General features: G+C 31.7%; 1 protein-coding gene across 2 annotated transcripts in view; it reads left to right on the top strand.

Moving 5' to 3' along the window:
* The window catches only part of LOC125064936, a 372,192-nt gene that overhangs the window by 340,976 nt on the left and 16,217 nt on the right, over positions 1-14,999 (top strand). For both annotated transcript variants that reach the window (XM_047672252.1, XM_047672253.1), the window contains exon 5: positions 7,843-7,933. In XM_047672252.1, coding sequence (XP_047528208.1) covers positions 7,843-7,933 — 91 coding nt within the window. The remainder of the gene's footprint in view (positions 1-7,842; positions 7,934-14,999) is intronic.

The following is a 14,999-nucleotide window of genomic DNA, read 5'->3' as shown; positions in this document are numbered from 1 at the left end:
ATATTCGTTGGAACTGAGTGTAAATTTATTCGAAGAGTTATGACGCTTCACGGCATTCAATGATCCCCGTAATTTTATCATGTCTCAGTAAAGTTAGGTTTTTATAGAATAACTTTTGAATTTTGTGTGGCTGGATTTTGTTCAGTATCTAATTTACCAATATCGCGTAACAATGTCCTCCTCTCAAATATTTATCATTGATTTAAACAAAAACCAATCACCTAACGACCGGCAATGATACCTATTTGATTATATAAAGGCAGAAAAACATTCAATAAAAAAACATATTATTATTATAAATTTTAAGTAATATTTTTAAACATGTATTCTTTTGCGAATTTATTTATTTAACGATGTTAATCAAGAAAACTCAAAGCATCATTTTAGTAATGGTATTTAAATGTTACACTTTTCTAAGAAAACCTTCTGATAAGGCAAATATTTCAGCATCAAATTTTCAAGCGTAAGGTATGAGAATCAAAACTGAAAGCCTTTTAAGTGTATTAGAAATTTTCCTACACACCTTACCCTCATTAGGTTCGATGGCAACCCATCTTCACCCCCTATTTACACGTGACGCAGGTGTCTTGACATATAATATTAATATTCAAAACAATATATACTAACTAGTGCTTGCGGCTTCGCTTGCGTTTTAGGGTTTGCTCCATAGGTATTAGACACAAAAAAGTAGCCTATGTCCTTCCTTAGAGTTCGAGTTTGCTTCGTACAGTTTCAACAAATACGGTTCAGTAGTTTGGCCTTAAAAGAGCACCAGACAGAGCTACTTTCGCATTTATAATATTAATATAGACGACTTGAATTTTTGGTAAAAATTAAAGTCTATATTTTTACCAAAAAAACAAAATACGCAAAAATGGTAAATGAGATTTACTAATTTAACTTTAAATCTCTATTTCCAAAAGAACTATTTTGCCGCTTTAACTTTTCTTCCTTACCACTGACTATATGATTTTCATTAAAACGTTTTTAATAATGTACGAATACCAATAGTTAGTAACTATTAATAGTTATATTATTATATATAGCCCTACTGGGTGGTAGGGCTTTCTGCGAGCCTATTTATGTAGGTATCACCAACTCATCAGATATTCTACCGCCCAACAGCAGTACTCAGGATTGTTATGTTGTGAACTGCCAAGGGACGTGATATCTTAGTTCCCAAGGTTGGTGTATAAACTATTTTGTTCTCCTACGAATTATATGAAATTTAAATTATTATTAAAATACATGTAAATAATGTTGATTATGATTATATTAATATAGTATGTGTGCGTTGTTAAGTTACATAAACCTTCGTCACTTTTATATCGTGTAACAAGGAAAATACAAAGTGAAATAAGCCGCAGGTGCGCTGACCCACTTCACAAATGCTTAAAAATGTAAAAACCATACCCCCGTTTTAGGCCGTTTACCTACTTGTAAAATATGCGTGGTGATGAGCTCGAACTGTAAAGGTAATGTATAATATTATACAAGATGTTTACCTGTTTTCTAACTTTTTTTTTTAGCATTAGCAGCCTGTAAATTTTCCCACTGCTGGGCTAAAGGCCTCCTCTCCCTTTGAGGAGAAGGTTTGGAGCATATTCCAACTTATCAATTCCATATTATAATTATGAAACATATTATTTATTTCTCAGTTTTTCCCATTTTCCTAACCTTTGCTATGAGGTCAGATGTTTGTTTTTTATATTTGTTACCTGGGAACTCTTTTGATTTGGAAAATTCCGTTTTTTTAGGAGATTAATTCCCGGTTAAAGGCTTACTTTCCATTTAAAGTTAAAAACTGTTTCAAGTTATCTATATGTAGTCAAATAATCATTATATCATTTTTTTAAAAAAACTTCCTCTGTTCAATTTGCTTATTACCGAATATTCAAAGTTCCTTTTACCAGGAAAACTTGGAGTGTTCGCTTATGAATCACCGTGTCACGAATCGCACTCAATAGCACTGAGCTCATTTTCACCTGTCAAAGTAGTCATTACAGAGTTGCGTGAACGGTCTTGCGTGTAAGTTCGGCTGAATTTAGTACCGTACAGTTCAGAACGTAATACAATATATTTAATAAAAAAAAAAACCCTGAATTCACTTCAATAACTATAGAAGAAGAAGAAAACGACAAATAGTTCTGCAACAACTTTAAAAATTAAAGCTCATTATATTATTGATTGCGCTGATAATTAACAAATATTATAGTTTGTTTGAGCCGAGATAGCCCAGTGGTTAGAACGCATGCATCTTAACCGATGATTTCGGGTTCAGACCCAGGCAGGCGCCACTGAATTTTCATGTGCTTAATTTGTGTTTCTAATTCATCTCGTACTCGGCGGTGAAGGAAAACATCGTAGGGAAACCTGCATGTGTCTAATTTTCAACGAAATTCATTCCACCATCCCTCATTGGAGCAGCGTGAGAGGCCTCATGGGAGAGGCCTTAAGGGAGAGGAGGCCTTAGCCCATCAGTGGGAAATTTACAGGCTGCTAATGTATGTAATGTAGCGTTTAACATATCGTATATTGCATTATAATATATCAGAAGTAAAGATGCATCACACATACATACATTTAATATTATCAAAATTGTTATTCGACTCATAGTAATATTGTACGATTTTGTTGGCGACGTTACCAAAATCGTTAGGCGCATTATACCCTAAAATTTGAAACTAATTGCACATGCTATTCCTCGAAAACCAACCAGCAGCGAATGCAATGAGTAATGGTCCTAAATTTGGCTTGTCAAAGCGTGTAGCCAACATAAGACAGTTAAACTTGTCTGGAAAGACGTTTATGGTGTAAACGAACAACGGATTAATTTTTAAAAACAAAAATCGTATTTCAAATATACTTTATTCGAATCGGTTTAAACGAACATATTGGAATTTTTATTTTACTGGTGCGGAGTGTAACTTCAATATCTTTACTGTTTTCTGTTTCTCGAAATCGTATACAATTGAATTTATACCACAAGGGATACTAACTCCACACGTTTTACAATCTATATGAACTCAAAATTTATTAATTGTATATGTAAAAGTATTATTGACACCCAATTTCCAAATCAAATCAATAAGTTACATATATCAAAGAGGCCCTGTATCACTAAACTAGGAGACAGTGTATGTTACGGGCCGGTGACTCCCAATGCTTACATTTATTAGTCTCATTATTACGTTAAGTTATGTTAATAAATATGAGATATAAACTTCAATTTTACAAATGAAATAAATAGTTGACAAATAATTGAAAAATTAAAGATGATTGTGACGTGGAAAGTCATAATTTGTTTCAATAGTTGACTCTAATTCGTTTTAAAGTTGACTTCTTTCAATTTGAATGCTATTCTGATCAAACGAATGAGTTCAAATTAGATGTGGTCTGAAACGTCCTTTGTTTAGCTATCAAAATTATTTTGTACTACACTGTGTCTTTTTTATTTTATGTATAGTAATGAAACTCATACAGATTTGTTTGCTAAGTTATTAAAACCAATTTATTTGACATCAATTTTTTTTTAAATGAAAACTATAATTAGGGCTGTCACCTAGCCTCCTATAGAAATACAGCATAAGTAAAACGTGAAGTACTTAAGTCACGAGTATAATATTTATAATAATATCATAAAAAAATCCCTTTTCAATTGAGTACCTATTAAAATGTATAGTGCGTTATAGCTTATATCATTTAAATCCTAAAGCCAGGCTCAGTGAACTAGATTTACGGCGCTCATCTGGTCAAGGGTGAGCGGTAATTTGTCGCGACGGGCGAGGGCGCTGCGTCCGGTGTTGCCAGATTACACACCGTGAGCACCATGTGCAGGGCAGGGTTATAAATACGATTTTGAGACATGAATTATTAGTCTAAGCGTCCATTTTTATCTAGGAAAAAAAACATTTTTCATTTATTTTTTGCATATGTATCACCACAAAATTGGCTTTTGTGAAATACGGAAAACATATCGAAATAGTTTCCGCGATCAATTCTAAATAAAACATGACCGCGGTGATGAATTTTCGTTACGATAAAACAACGTCAGATATTCACAAATATTCAAAACGCCACGCTCCGGTCGATACATTGCCGTGACTGAGAGCCGTAAAACCGTCAGAAAAAAACGTTCGTAGTAAAAAAAACCATTAAATTACAACGTAATAAGCCCACGGACGCCGAACTTCGGTTGATCGACCCGAGTACAACGCATTTTTTCTAGATTTTCCACGAGGGAAATACGAAACGTAACCGCGAATTACGCGCGAATGGTTGGTTCGCAAGGTTTGATTAAATAAAAAATACATCTTGTCTATGGAGATGTCTGAAAAGGAAAGTTCCAGAAGTAATATTTTGTAACAATAATATTATAACATACAAATCCAACTAATAAATCGAGAGCAAATATCAAACGTGTAATTTTTGTTTGTTTTTGATATCTTAACCTCAACTATATTTTGAAAAAGGTAAGTTCAATCCTCGTGAATGATACCTGACATAAGACAGGTTTATATTGAGATTACTAACACATTACAAAGTTTACGTTATAATATCACTTCATATATATACTTTCATGTAAAAAAATAAATCATATAACCGAAACTCTTGACAATAACAATTAATTAGCTGTATCTTGATAAATATAAATAAAACTCTAAGCAATTGAAACATAAAAATTCCACGCCAATCAGATTAATAGTTTAGGTGTGAATTAGGGCTATTAATTACGTTTATTAATTTGTAATATTTCATACATTTAATATAATTCTATTGAAATCTGGACTTTGAAATTAAGATGTAATAACATTACACATTATCAAAAATAAAACCTTTTTTGTTCGAAGTACATTTATTTTTAATTTCACATGTTCTATATTCAAATACGTATCCTAATGAAATATTTTCACAGATAAAGATATTGAGAAGATATTGCATCACGCTCGCAGACTTCCATTCGGAGTTATTGAAAAAGTTCATTCATTCGGTCTCCATCTTGTTCCCATTCGCTCCGCTGAATTTTACCACCTCTGCATTCATAGTAAAAGTATAATGCTCGAATGAGATTTTGCAGCTACTTCGCTATTTTGTGAGGATATATTTTTTTTCAAGTTTTACTTCTCAATTTAAAAATGCTCTTACTTGAATAAATGTGCTGTCGACTTCTCATGAATATTGTTTTTTTTTTTTTATCACACTGATATAATCAGTTATACATTTTTTGCAACTTTAAAAGGGTTATATATATTTATATGTACTATATAAGTGAAATACCAGTGACTCAACACGAGTTCTCCGAAACTATAGGTCCGGTTGACTTGTAATTTTGCATAGTAACTCCTTTCGCGAGGTAGACCCTCACTTATAATAGGTGTTATAACTTTGTATGGATTTTACCCGTACGAAATCGGACGAACAGCTAGTCAATAATAAAATAGTTTAAACGTATATCGAAATATATTTAATATTCAAACAATGCTATCAATTTATTAACGGAATGGAACCATCTTTCGACCTACACTTTCACCTACAAGCCCTTCAAACAAAAAAAACCCTTATTTAAAAAAAGTTAGTGGATAATTTGACATTTCATTGCATATTTAAAGAAAAGAATTTGACTAATTCTATTAAATTATTCCTTCGATAAGTTACTATGTTATCGTTTATTACAATTAAGAGTAATTCTTTAAGAATTGAAGCTCTAGACTGTCATCAGTAACCCCATTCCTCTGAATACGGTAATCTCGACTCTCAACGGTGTATTAATAATTAAGGAGGGTGAAATAATTATTCAAGGCTTTTGTTCAAAGAATTATATCCTGAGCCGATTCTAAAACTCGTTTTCGTAGCCAAAGAAAAGCGGCTTATTCGAATTTAAAATATGTTTTTTTGTAACCAAAATAACGAAACAATTATACTTTTTAATGTCATTCAGAATAAAAATAAAAATATTTTGTTTATTTTTTACTTAAACTGTAAAAGGTATTAAATATGGAAGTTTAAAGTTATAACTATCGAAAATTTAAGTTACGCTAACATTGCTTCATATTTATTTATTTATTAAGAAAGTGGTGACGAGCGGTTGTCTTAACCCATAGCCAGGTATTGCAAGAAGTAAAAATCACTCCTAATAGCATAAATATTCCGCCAACCTATGATCAGGTATAGGATATATAGGAGGTATAGGATCATAAAGATCAGATTTAAAAGATATTATACCCTTAGTGCTTGCAATTTAAATACCACAAGTAATAATCTCAAAATTAGTGATTTACTAGTTTACTCTGTAAACGAAACTATATTATATAGTCGTATATTTCAAGTAATTATTAGAAACGTCTGATCAAAGGCAAATTTTCGAATTATCACTTAGTAAATGTTTGATAACAAAACTTTAACTAACGGATATTGAGTTGTTAAAATTGCGAACTGTCAATCGAATACACTACACGGACTATGTTTTAAAATTGATTACAATACGGATATTAATACGACATTCGTATCATGTCGTCTGAGCAATAGTTTATTGAATATTTACTAATATTATGAATAGAAAAGTAAATTTGGTATTTAATACATAATATAAGGCTAAAGCGACTTTGTTCCAACCGCGTGTCTCACGACAACGTAACAAGATGAAATGGTATATAAATAAAAAAGAGCCGAGATGGCTCAGTGGTTAGAACGCGTGCATCTTAACCGATGGTTACGGGTTCAAAACCCAGACAAGCACCACTGAATTTTCATGTGCTTAAATTGAGTTTATAATTCACCTCGTGCTCGGTGGTGAAGGAAAACAGCGCGAGGAAACCTGCATGTGTCTAATTTCAACGAAATTCTGCCACATGTGTATCTACCAACCCGCATTGGAGCAGCGTGGTGGAATATGCTCAAAACCTTCTCCTCAAATAGAGAGGAGGCCTTAGCCCAGCAGTGGGAAATTTACAAGCTGTTAATGTAAAAAGATGTAATAAATAAAAAATATTTTATGTTACTCCAGAGTCCAAGTATCTTAACTGCTAACGGTACATTTTAACATAATATATTTTTCTGACTTTTTTTATCTTTCCTTATAATTTCTCTCTCGCTTATATTCAGTATATGCAAATCTTTCCCAGGATTATTCGGGCGAGTTAAATCCAGTCGCATAATGTGAAACGATACAGAACATCAACACCTTTTGTTTTAACTTCGGCTTAACAACTTAATACAAATGTATACTTGGGAAATTCTTTGGATTATAAGAGCCATAAAAAGATTTAAACGTTTATATAAAGTAACTCATTTATAAAGTGTTTCCAATGTTCACAGGAGGTAATCAGTGATTAACCGGATGATCCTATGGAAATAATAATACGAAATTCAATTTAAATTGTTTGATTGATTTTGATATATGTACTTGTACTAATATTGATTACGGAGTATATTACGGGTAAATAAAACTGTTCTTATAATACTAATAAATTTAGTTGTCCATACGCAAAATGTATCTCCTTTGCTTTTATAAAAAAAAAACCTGTCATATTTTTTTTTGTTATTCTCTGATTAAATAAAAACAATTGTATTAAGATCGTCATGAATTGACGACTATCACATTTTTTTTATTGACCAAAACGTACACGAAAATGTTTAGTAGACATGGTATAAAAGAACGAATGATAAAGAATACATTCATTCATAATAACAAACAATTTAAATTATACATATATACATATATACATTTCCGTGTAGGAATTTAACATTTGACATTTACGCAAGCACACACACATTCATCTCCTATTTATATATGTACATACAATTTTATACATCTATTTAATTAACGATTGTCGTTTGTTACAGGATGGAGGACACGGTGCGCTCGTTGTTGCAATACAAAAGCCGCGTGGAAACTTTGAAGCAGGAGAAAGCTTCTTTATCCTCCGCGCTGGAGGTACGTACCATTACAACATTCATTCTCATATCACAAAATTACATTCTATATTATTAGAATCACCGCCAAAGTCGGCAATACGAAATGAATCTTTTATTTGCATGGAATATTGACAGTTCATTCAACACTAATAATATTTTGTACGAATATTATAAATGCGTAAGCAACTGCCTGAATTGATTTTGATAAAATTTGTTATGAAACCACCTAGAACTCAAAAGACGGACGTAGGCTACTTTTTCTACACTTTCAGGGGATAATGTTAAGATACATGGGTCTTTACAAGTTCTTGCAGCATTTTCGTTACAAATTGAATTCCAAACGGGCGAAGCGAGAGGTACTAGTATTATTATAAATGCAAAAGTGAATTTCTCATGTTGTCAGGGATTCAGAAAAGGATATGGAATACTTAATATTCGAAACTCTCCCTCCCTCCCTCTCACGTAGTCTACTATTTTGTTACAGCTAAGAATAATTTAAACTTCACTCTCGCTGTGCTATATTTAAAATAATGAATGTAACATACAGGGTTATTGGTAAATCGACATATTCCCGTTAGGAGGTAATAGGGGTGAGTATTTGCGATAATTTTAACCCTCATATGCATCATGCAAAAGTGAACCATTTTTGAGTTATCACGTTTCTTAACTTTTTTCAAAATAAGTCAAAAATGCAACTTTAAAAATTTATTTTAAAAAAAAAGTAACAATTTAATCCTTAATAAAAACGATTAAACCATGGTTATTTGTCAATATTAAAACATAATTATCGATACAAATTCAAAAACGCGAGACGGAAAACGATATTATTTCAATATTCTTTTGATTTTTTCCACAAAAATAAAATCGCCTTAAAAACAAAAGAAAATCGTTATGAAATGCTTGTCTTGCAAATTATTTAAAAAATATAACCGATTTCTTAGCTCACCAAAAATGTATAACATAAAGGAACTTTTTTCAAAGCAACCGAAAAAAAAATTACCACAAGGGAAGCTGGTGGAAATTCGTATTCGAATATAATAATATTATAAATAAAGATATAATATACCCAGTCCTTAGAAAAGGAGAAGCGACTTTAACTAAACACTTTACATTTGACTTTTATAAAACAATACTGCACGTATAGTATTTATTTATTGTGAAACGTAATTTGGACGCAGTTCAGTGGTAGAGTTCGCTTTGTTCACGGACGTTACACAAAGCTTGTTCGGGTAAAATTGAAATTGCGTCTAAACTGCATGTCTAGCACTTTCCTCTGTAACAAATTCAAATGCATTATTAAATATTAGCTTCGTTTATAGTTAACATTTTAAATACATGTTCATATACTTATATAAGAATGCTACATGACTTTATATATCGTGAAAATTAGTCGATATGTGTATTTTTTATATAAACACAGGCTGTACAACTCTGTCAGGTTTTGTTTGTCAATTATATTTTATTTTAAATCGATTGTGTCATTTAATAAAATGCGGCTTTAACTGTTAACGTCGTTCAGGCGTTGATTAGCTCTGTCTTCTTCTTTCGAATACTAAATTTATTTTGAAAGAAAGAGACATAATATTTATCTTAACACATAAACAATATTTAAGTAAGGTTGGTTATAACGAGGTAATTATCTTTTTCGATTCCCGTTGATGCTAAGTTTTATGCAATATTTTTCGCCACTCGGCCATTTAGCCACATTAAAGAGCATTTATCGCGGCGCAAGGGGACAGCCGATCATTTTTGGATTATAGCTTATAGCTGCCCCTCCAGATAGAGGAATTAATTTACGAAAGTACCGCACCCGCACCAGTATATATAGACCTCCTTTAATTTAAGACTACCCTTCTTACTGAACGACTTTAGCATCCTGGGGAGGGGGTGAGTGGCTCTAATAAGTTTGGTCCATTCATAAACTGGACGTTCTTTGAGGGATTATGAACGACGGTGTGTTTGAAAGGGGATGAGATGTTTTTTGCGTAATTAGTGGCGCGGTCCTTTCTTGCTATAAGTGGTGCTTACCTAATGTTTGCTTGGTGACAAACCAGATTAATAAGTCTGCTAAAATTGAGTGGTACTCTTCACTATGGTCTCATTTCGCCACTAAAGTTTCATTCATTTTGTATTCCTATTAATAAATTGCTCCTAACATTATAAGTTTATTTCAGATCTAGAGAGATTGTTCCTTTGTTTATATTAGTAGTTATACTTGTAGTACTTACTTAACTATAGAGCATATTGTTTCATGTAATAATATATCTTTTGACTATATTGAATTATTCAATATTAATCATTCAGTTTGGCAAAATTAAAGATAAAGTTTTCTATTTATAAAAATAAGATATATATGTTTTCAATTTGGTTAATAATTTGAGAAAATCAAGATTAGAATATCAAGTATCAGAGTTCTATTCAAAATGTCCCCCGAGTTCTGACAATTCGAAAATGTTTAGAGCTGATATTAAAAATAGGGGCGTGTACACAATAAAAGCCTGGCAGAATCGTCTAAGTGACGGGAAATGGAAAAATCAAAATTCGCATTCGCCATTCAAATTCGCAGATAAATGCGACGTTCCGAGGGGTTCCGGGGAGCAACAATGACCGACTGTCCGTTGTAAATGTTGTAACGATACGGAAATACACTGTTTTTTCATACTCTCTGATGGTTTTCAGCATGTTTCACTTTTGGAAACCAATACTGTAAACAAAACAATATTTCAACGTCAAAATAATCAGCTGTGTAATATCGTGTAAACTAACTACACGCACTTGGAGTTTTTTTTTTTAATTACTATAAATAACAGCAAAGCCTGTTCTTGTGGGATTACTAATATTCTTATTTACCCCTCCAAATAAGCGTGAAGCTTATTTTCAGTGTGGGGACGATAAGACGCCCAAGGGTTCAGCATCAAACCTACGCCTGAACACCGCTAGGCGTTCCGTAAACAGTTACTCATAGCAAATAAATATATCAGTTGAAGCTTCAAAAACAATTGTATAAACCGTCCAGAATAACAAGCAAGCTAATATTATAAACTAAGACTCGGATGAAACCATTGATTATATAAATTGCAGATATTTCAGTATTCAATAGGATTTAATTTTAGCATTTTAAGAAATATTAACCATTTCTTACGTCGCTAATGCACTTCTAACATGGGAACTAAGATATAATGTCCTTTGTGTGTGTAATTACACTGCTCACTCACACTTACACACAAACCGGAACACAACAATACATATTGCGGTTTGGCGGTAGAATATCTTATGAGTGGGTGGTACCTAGTACTTACCCAGATGTGTTTGCACAGAGACCTACCACCAAGTGAACTTTTCTTTCTATGTCTATCTATCAGAATTACATATAAATTAAAAGATACTTTATTCAAGTTCAAATGTAAAGGTATCACTGGAATTTAGATTCAATCGAGACAACCCAGCGAGATACTCAACTATCATTAATGAACCCTATTACATGTATTAATCAAAAACAATTACAATTCGCGCATCGAAATAAACGAAAATTAAGACCAGTTTTTTGTATCTTATGTCACCGTAAAATTGTAAATACCCTTAGATTATAATCTATTTCGCGAGATTGTGAACAATTTGAACATACTGCTTACAATTTAACGCATTACTTTTGGATAGATTATAATCTACGGAAACTAATTAAAGTTAAATTATAAAAACTCAAACCTTACCGAAATATATATATATATAAACTATCGAAATATATATATACATTTTTGACGTTTTATTTTGATATAAATACCAAGTACAGAATATGTCTGAGTATAATTAATAACTATTTACGAAACATTCCTTTCGCGGTTCAATAATTAACTCACACAATTAATTTAATACAAATAAAATTTATTAATAAGTTCGTTATTTCAAAGTTTAAAGAAAAATATAATTATAATATGAATATCAATGTGTGTGTACGTACGTGTCGTCTGCGAAAACTGAAGAAAAGTAAATATTCTCAGACCAAGCGTGGGTAAAGTTTCCATATAATGTACCATTCAAACATGTACATGAGGGGGGACGGACAAACAGTCCAGTTTAATGAAATATTTTGAATATTTGTATTTGATTCCTGCCTTGAATACGACCACTTGTAAAACATCTGCGGCTGATATTGTTACCTTCTGAATGATAGATCATTTTACGATGGACGAATTTTACAACCGGGTTCCTCGGTGAATTTTTAATTTGGCAGCTTAGGGAATATTTGGGGAACAATTTGAGACTTAATATTTCATAATGTTGAAGGTTCGGATTTGTGGAATGGAAAGTTTTTTATGTTATATTTACAGAATTTACCTTATTTTTTTTTTTCATATCAGTTTAACGCTTGCAAATTGTATTTATAATAAGTAACGTATTATAATTGATACTTATACTTGGTACCAATTTAATATTAAAAGTTGGTGTGTTATGATTAAATTTCTGTTCATAATTTTACTATTAATATATAAAACCATTTAAAAAAAAATTGTTTTGTACTGAAAAATGGCTTTAAATGAATAGGTACAACAAAAAGTTAAGTACTAACTACGATCACACACTCGAAAACTAAAAGCTGTTACCAACTAACTGGTGTAAAAACCTATTTCACTTATTACCATCTGCCGGTAGTCTCCCTACGTCAATATCCACTCGATGCTACGAGTTGAACTGTGACGAGTGACGACGAAATAAAAAATACACCCACACACGCGCACTACTAAATTGTGACAGGAACACTACACCAACATAGAACACACACACACATTCAAATGATCAATCTGTATTCACTATACAGATCTAAACTACAAAGATTAAAATAATCATTTGTGTTAATTTTTTTAGTTTTGATGGTATTAAGTATATCAAATTGATTATTTTTTGGACAATAAAAACCTTTTATTGTTCACACATTTAAATACACTCAAAGAAAATTTTACCTTCATTAGAAAATGCCTTACTCCAATAGTGGAACACGATATTTTTCAAATTATGTAAGTTTTACTATCATAAAAAAATTATAATCGTAGAGACAATTTTGGTTGATCACCAATTATTTACATATTATCATCAAAAACTTACTTAAATAAAATACGAGTTAGTAACTTTGATTATTTATATATGTATGTAGATAGGCTGTCAAAGTTGAGAACAAAAACACACGAACAGTAGTAAAGCAGTATAACGTTTGGCGAGTGTAACGCACACCAAGATAAAAAAAATTGGCTCGTTTATTGGTTGGCACTACAAAGAAACTAAAGATTTGTAGTGTGAAACTCTATCTAAATAAATAATTAAAGGTTAATACTAAGTGTACTTATTACAAAATGGTCCTTCGCTGTCTCATCTACTTTGACAATAGATAATAACGTCAAATATTCTATTCTGTCAATAGTACCTTTTTTATAATGTTACGCACACATACAAACCGACTATAACCAGTGTAAGGACATTAAAATGGCGGAAAGCGGGAAATCGGCTATGCACAATGACTGGGGTTTCCCGGTTTAAAAGGCTCCCTCCGCTAAACAATAATTCAGCTTCACCCTTCCGAAGTGCAAGGGCGCAGTAACAGAGGGCACGGCGATAGTGCTGCGATATAATATAGATATCGATATCGATTTAAAATTTATAGAATTTTTATATTTACTAAAGAAGGTTTTTTGGGCAATGTATTTAAATATTTGTATATTCGTATATAATAAATACATAAATACCAAGTCTAATAAGTTTGTAATGTATTATTTATTTAGTTATGAAACAATGTTAATAACAATTATAGTTTTATAACAGATTGCTCTATTTAATCATCTTGTTTATATTTCAATCACTGATCACAAATTAATGGTAACTTGCACACATAGAAAATGGCATTTTGTGAATAATGTAGCGATATATTATATTCCTTAACCGTATTTAAGATTAAATACAAATCGATATTAATACAAAAAAAAAGTATCGACATTTACATATCGCATCACTAACACCGGTCACAGTAGGGGTGCATCATTTTATCAAAGCCCCGCCGCGCATCTCAAATTTACACTCGCGCTCTAATTGTGTTTGGCTCGTGTTTGCTCGTTATTTGTAAACGGATGTTTAGAGATTACGTACTAGTTTACCTAGACCACAGAGCCATAAGAAATGTCAAAACATAAAACAATAGATAATACTTCCTAATTATTTTTTATCGATATATTTTAAAATATATAAAACACTAAAAAATATTGTGCGAGATGTATGAACGTACAGTTAGAATGTGTATTATTATCATATTAAGAGATCAAGACTAGAGGCTTGTTTACGTATTAATACAAAAAATATAAATAGACAAAAATAAAATAATTCAATACCTCTTACTTATCTGTTTGTCAAACGATTTGCTTTATTTTTTGTTAATCAATTATCGACGATCTGATAGTGTTGCCATTTCAAAAAAATAAAAAATAAGAGTTGTTAAAAAAACTTTATCTCCGTAAATTTACAATAATGACACTAGAGTCATTGTAGTAAATGACTAGGCTTTGTCTAGACAAAGACTAGGATTTATTTATAAAAATAAAAGTTATTTAGAATTGAAACAGCAATCTATATTCTTGTTCCTGTATAGCAAACGAACAAAAAAAATCTAAACGAATTTAAACTATGTGCATTTATAACGAAATAACTAAAATTGCACGCGTGACAGCGCACAACATACAACTTGATACGGCGTTTGGATACAACACTTATTGTCTGAATTTTGTTGCACCGAAAACGCTTGTAAAATTCCAGAATTCCTCACGACTAGACGGGAAAATTCCGAATTGAAACATTGGATGGTATGCGAGGACATTGTCTGACTGCGCACCGTTTGTAGCCGGGTATAGCAAAACAATTATTTTTTAACACGACTACGGTTTTAAAGTGTCCGATATCGTAATGATTTAACTGAAATAATTTTAAACAACGTTGCTGACGGCTTTAATATCAGAATGCCAGCATTCTTCACAAACTTCATAGTTTAATTTAAATTACAATTAATCGATTAGTAATAAAAAGAAGCACAATCACTCCCAGAAGAAGTC

This window comes from Vanessa atalanta, chromosome 6 (genome assembly GCF_905147765.1).
Source record: "Vanessa atalanta chromosome 6, ilVanAtal1.2, whole genome shotgun sequence".
Classification (NCBI taxonomy): Eukaryota; Metazoa; Arthropoda; class Insecta; order Lepidoptera; family Nymphalidae; genus Vanessa; species Vanessa atalanta.
Note: the sequence above shows the minus strand (reverse complement) of the source record. Positions and strands in the feature narration are given on the sequence as shown.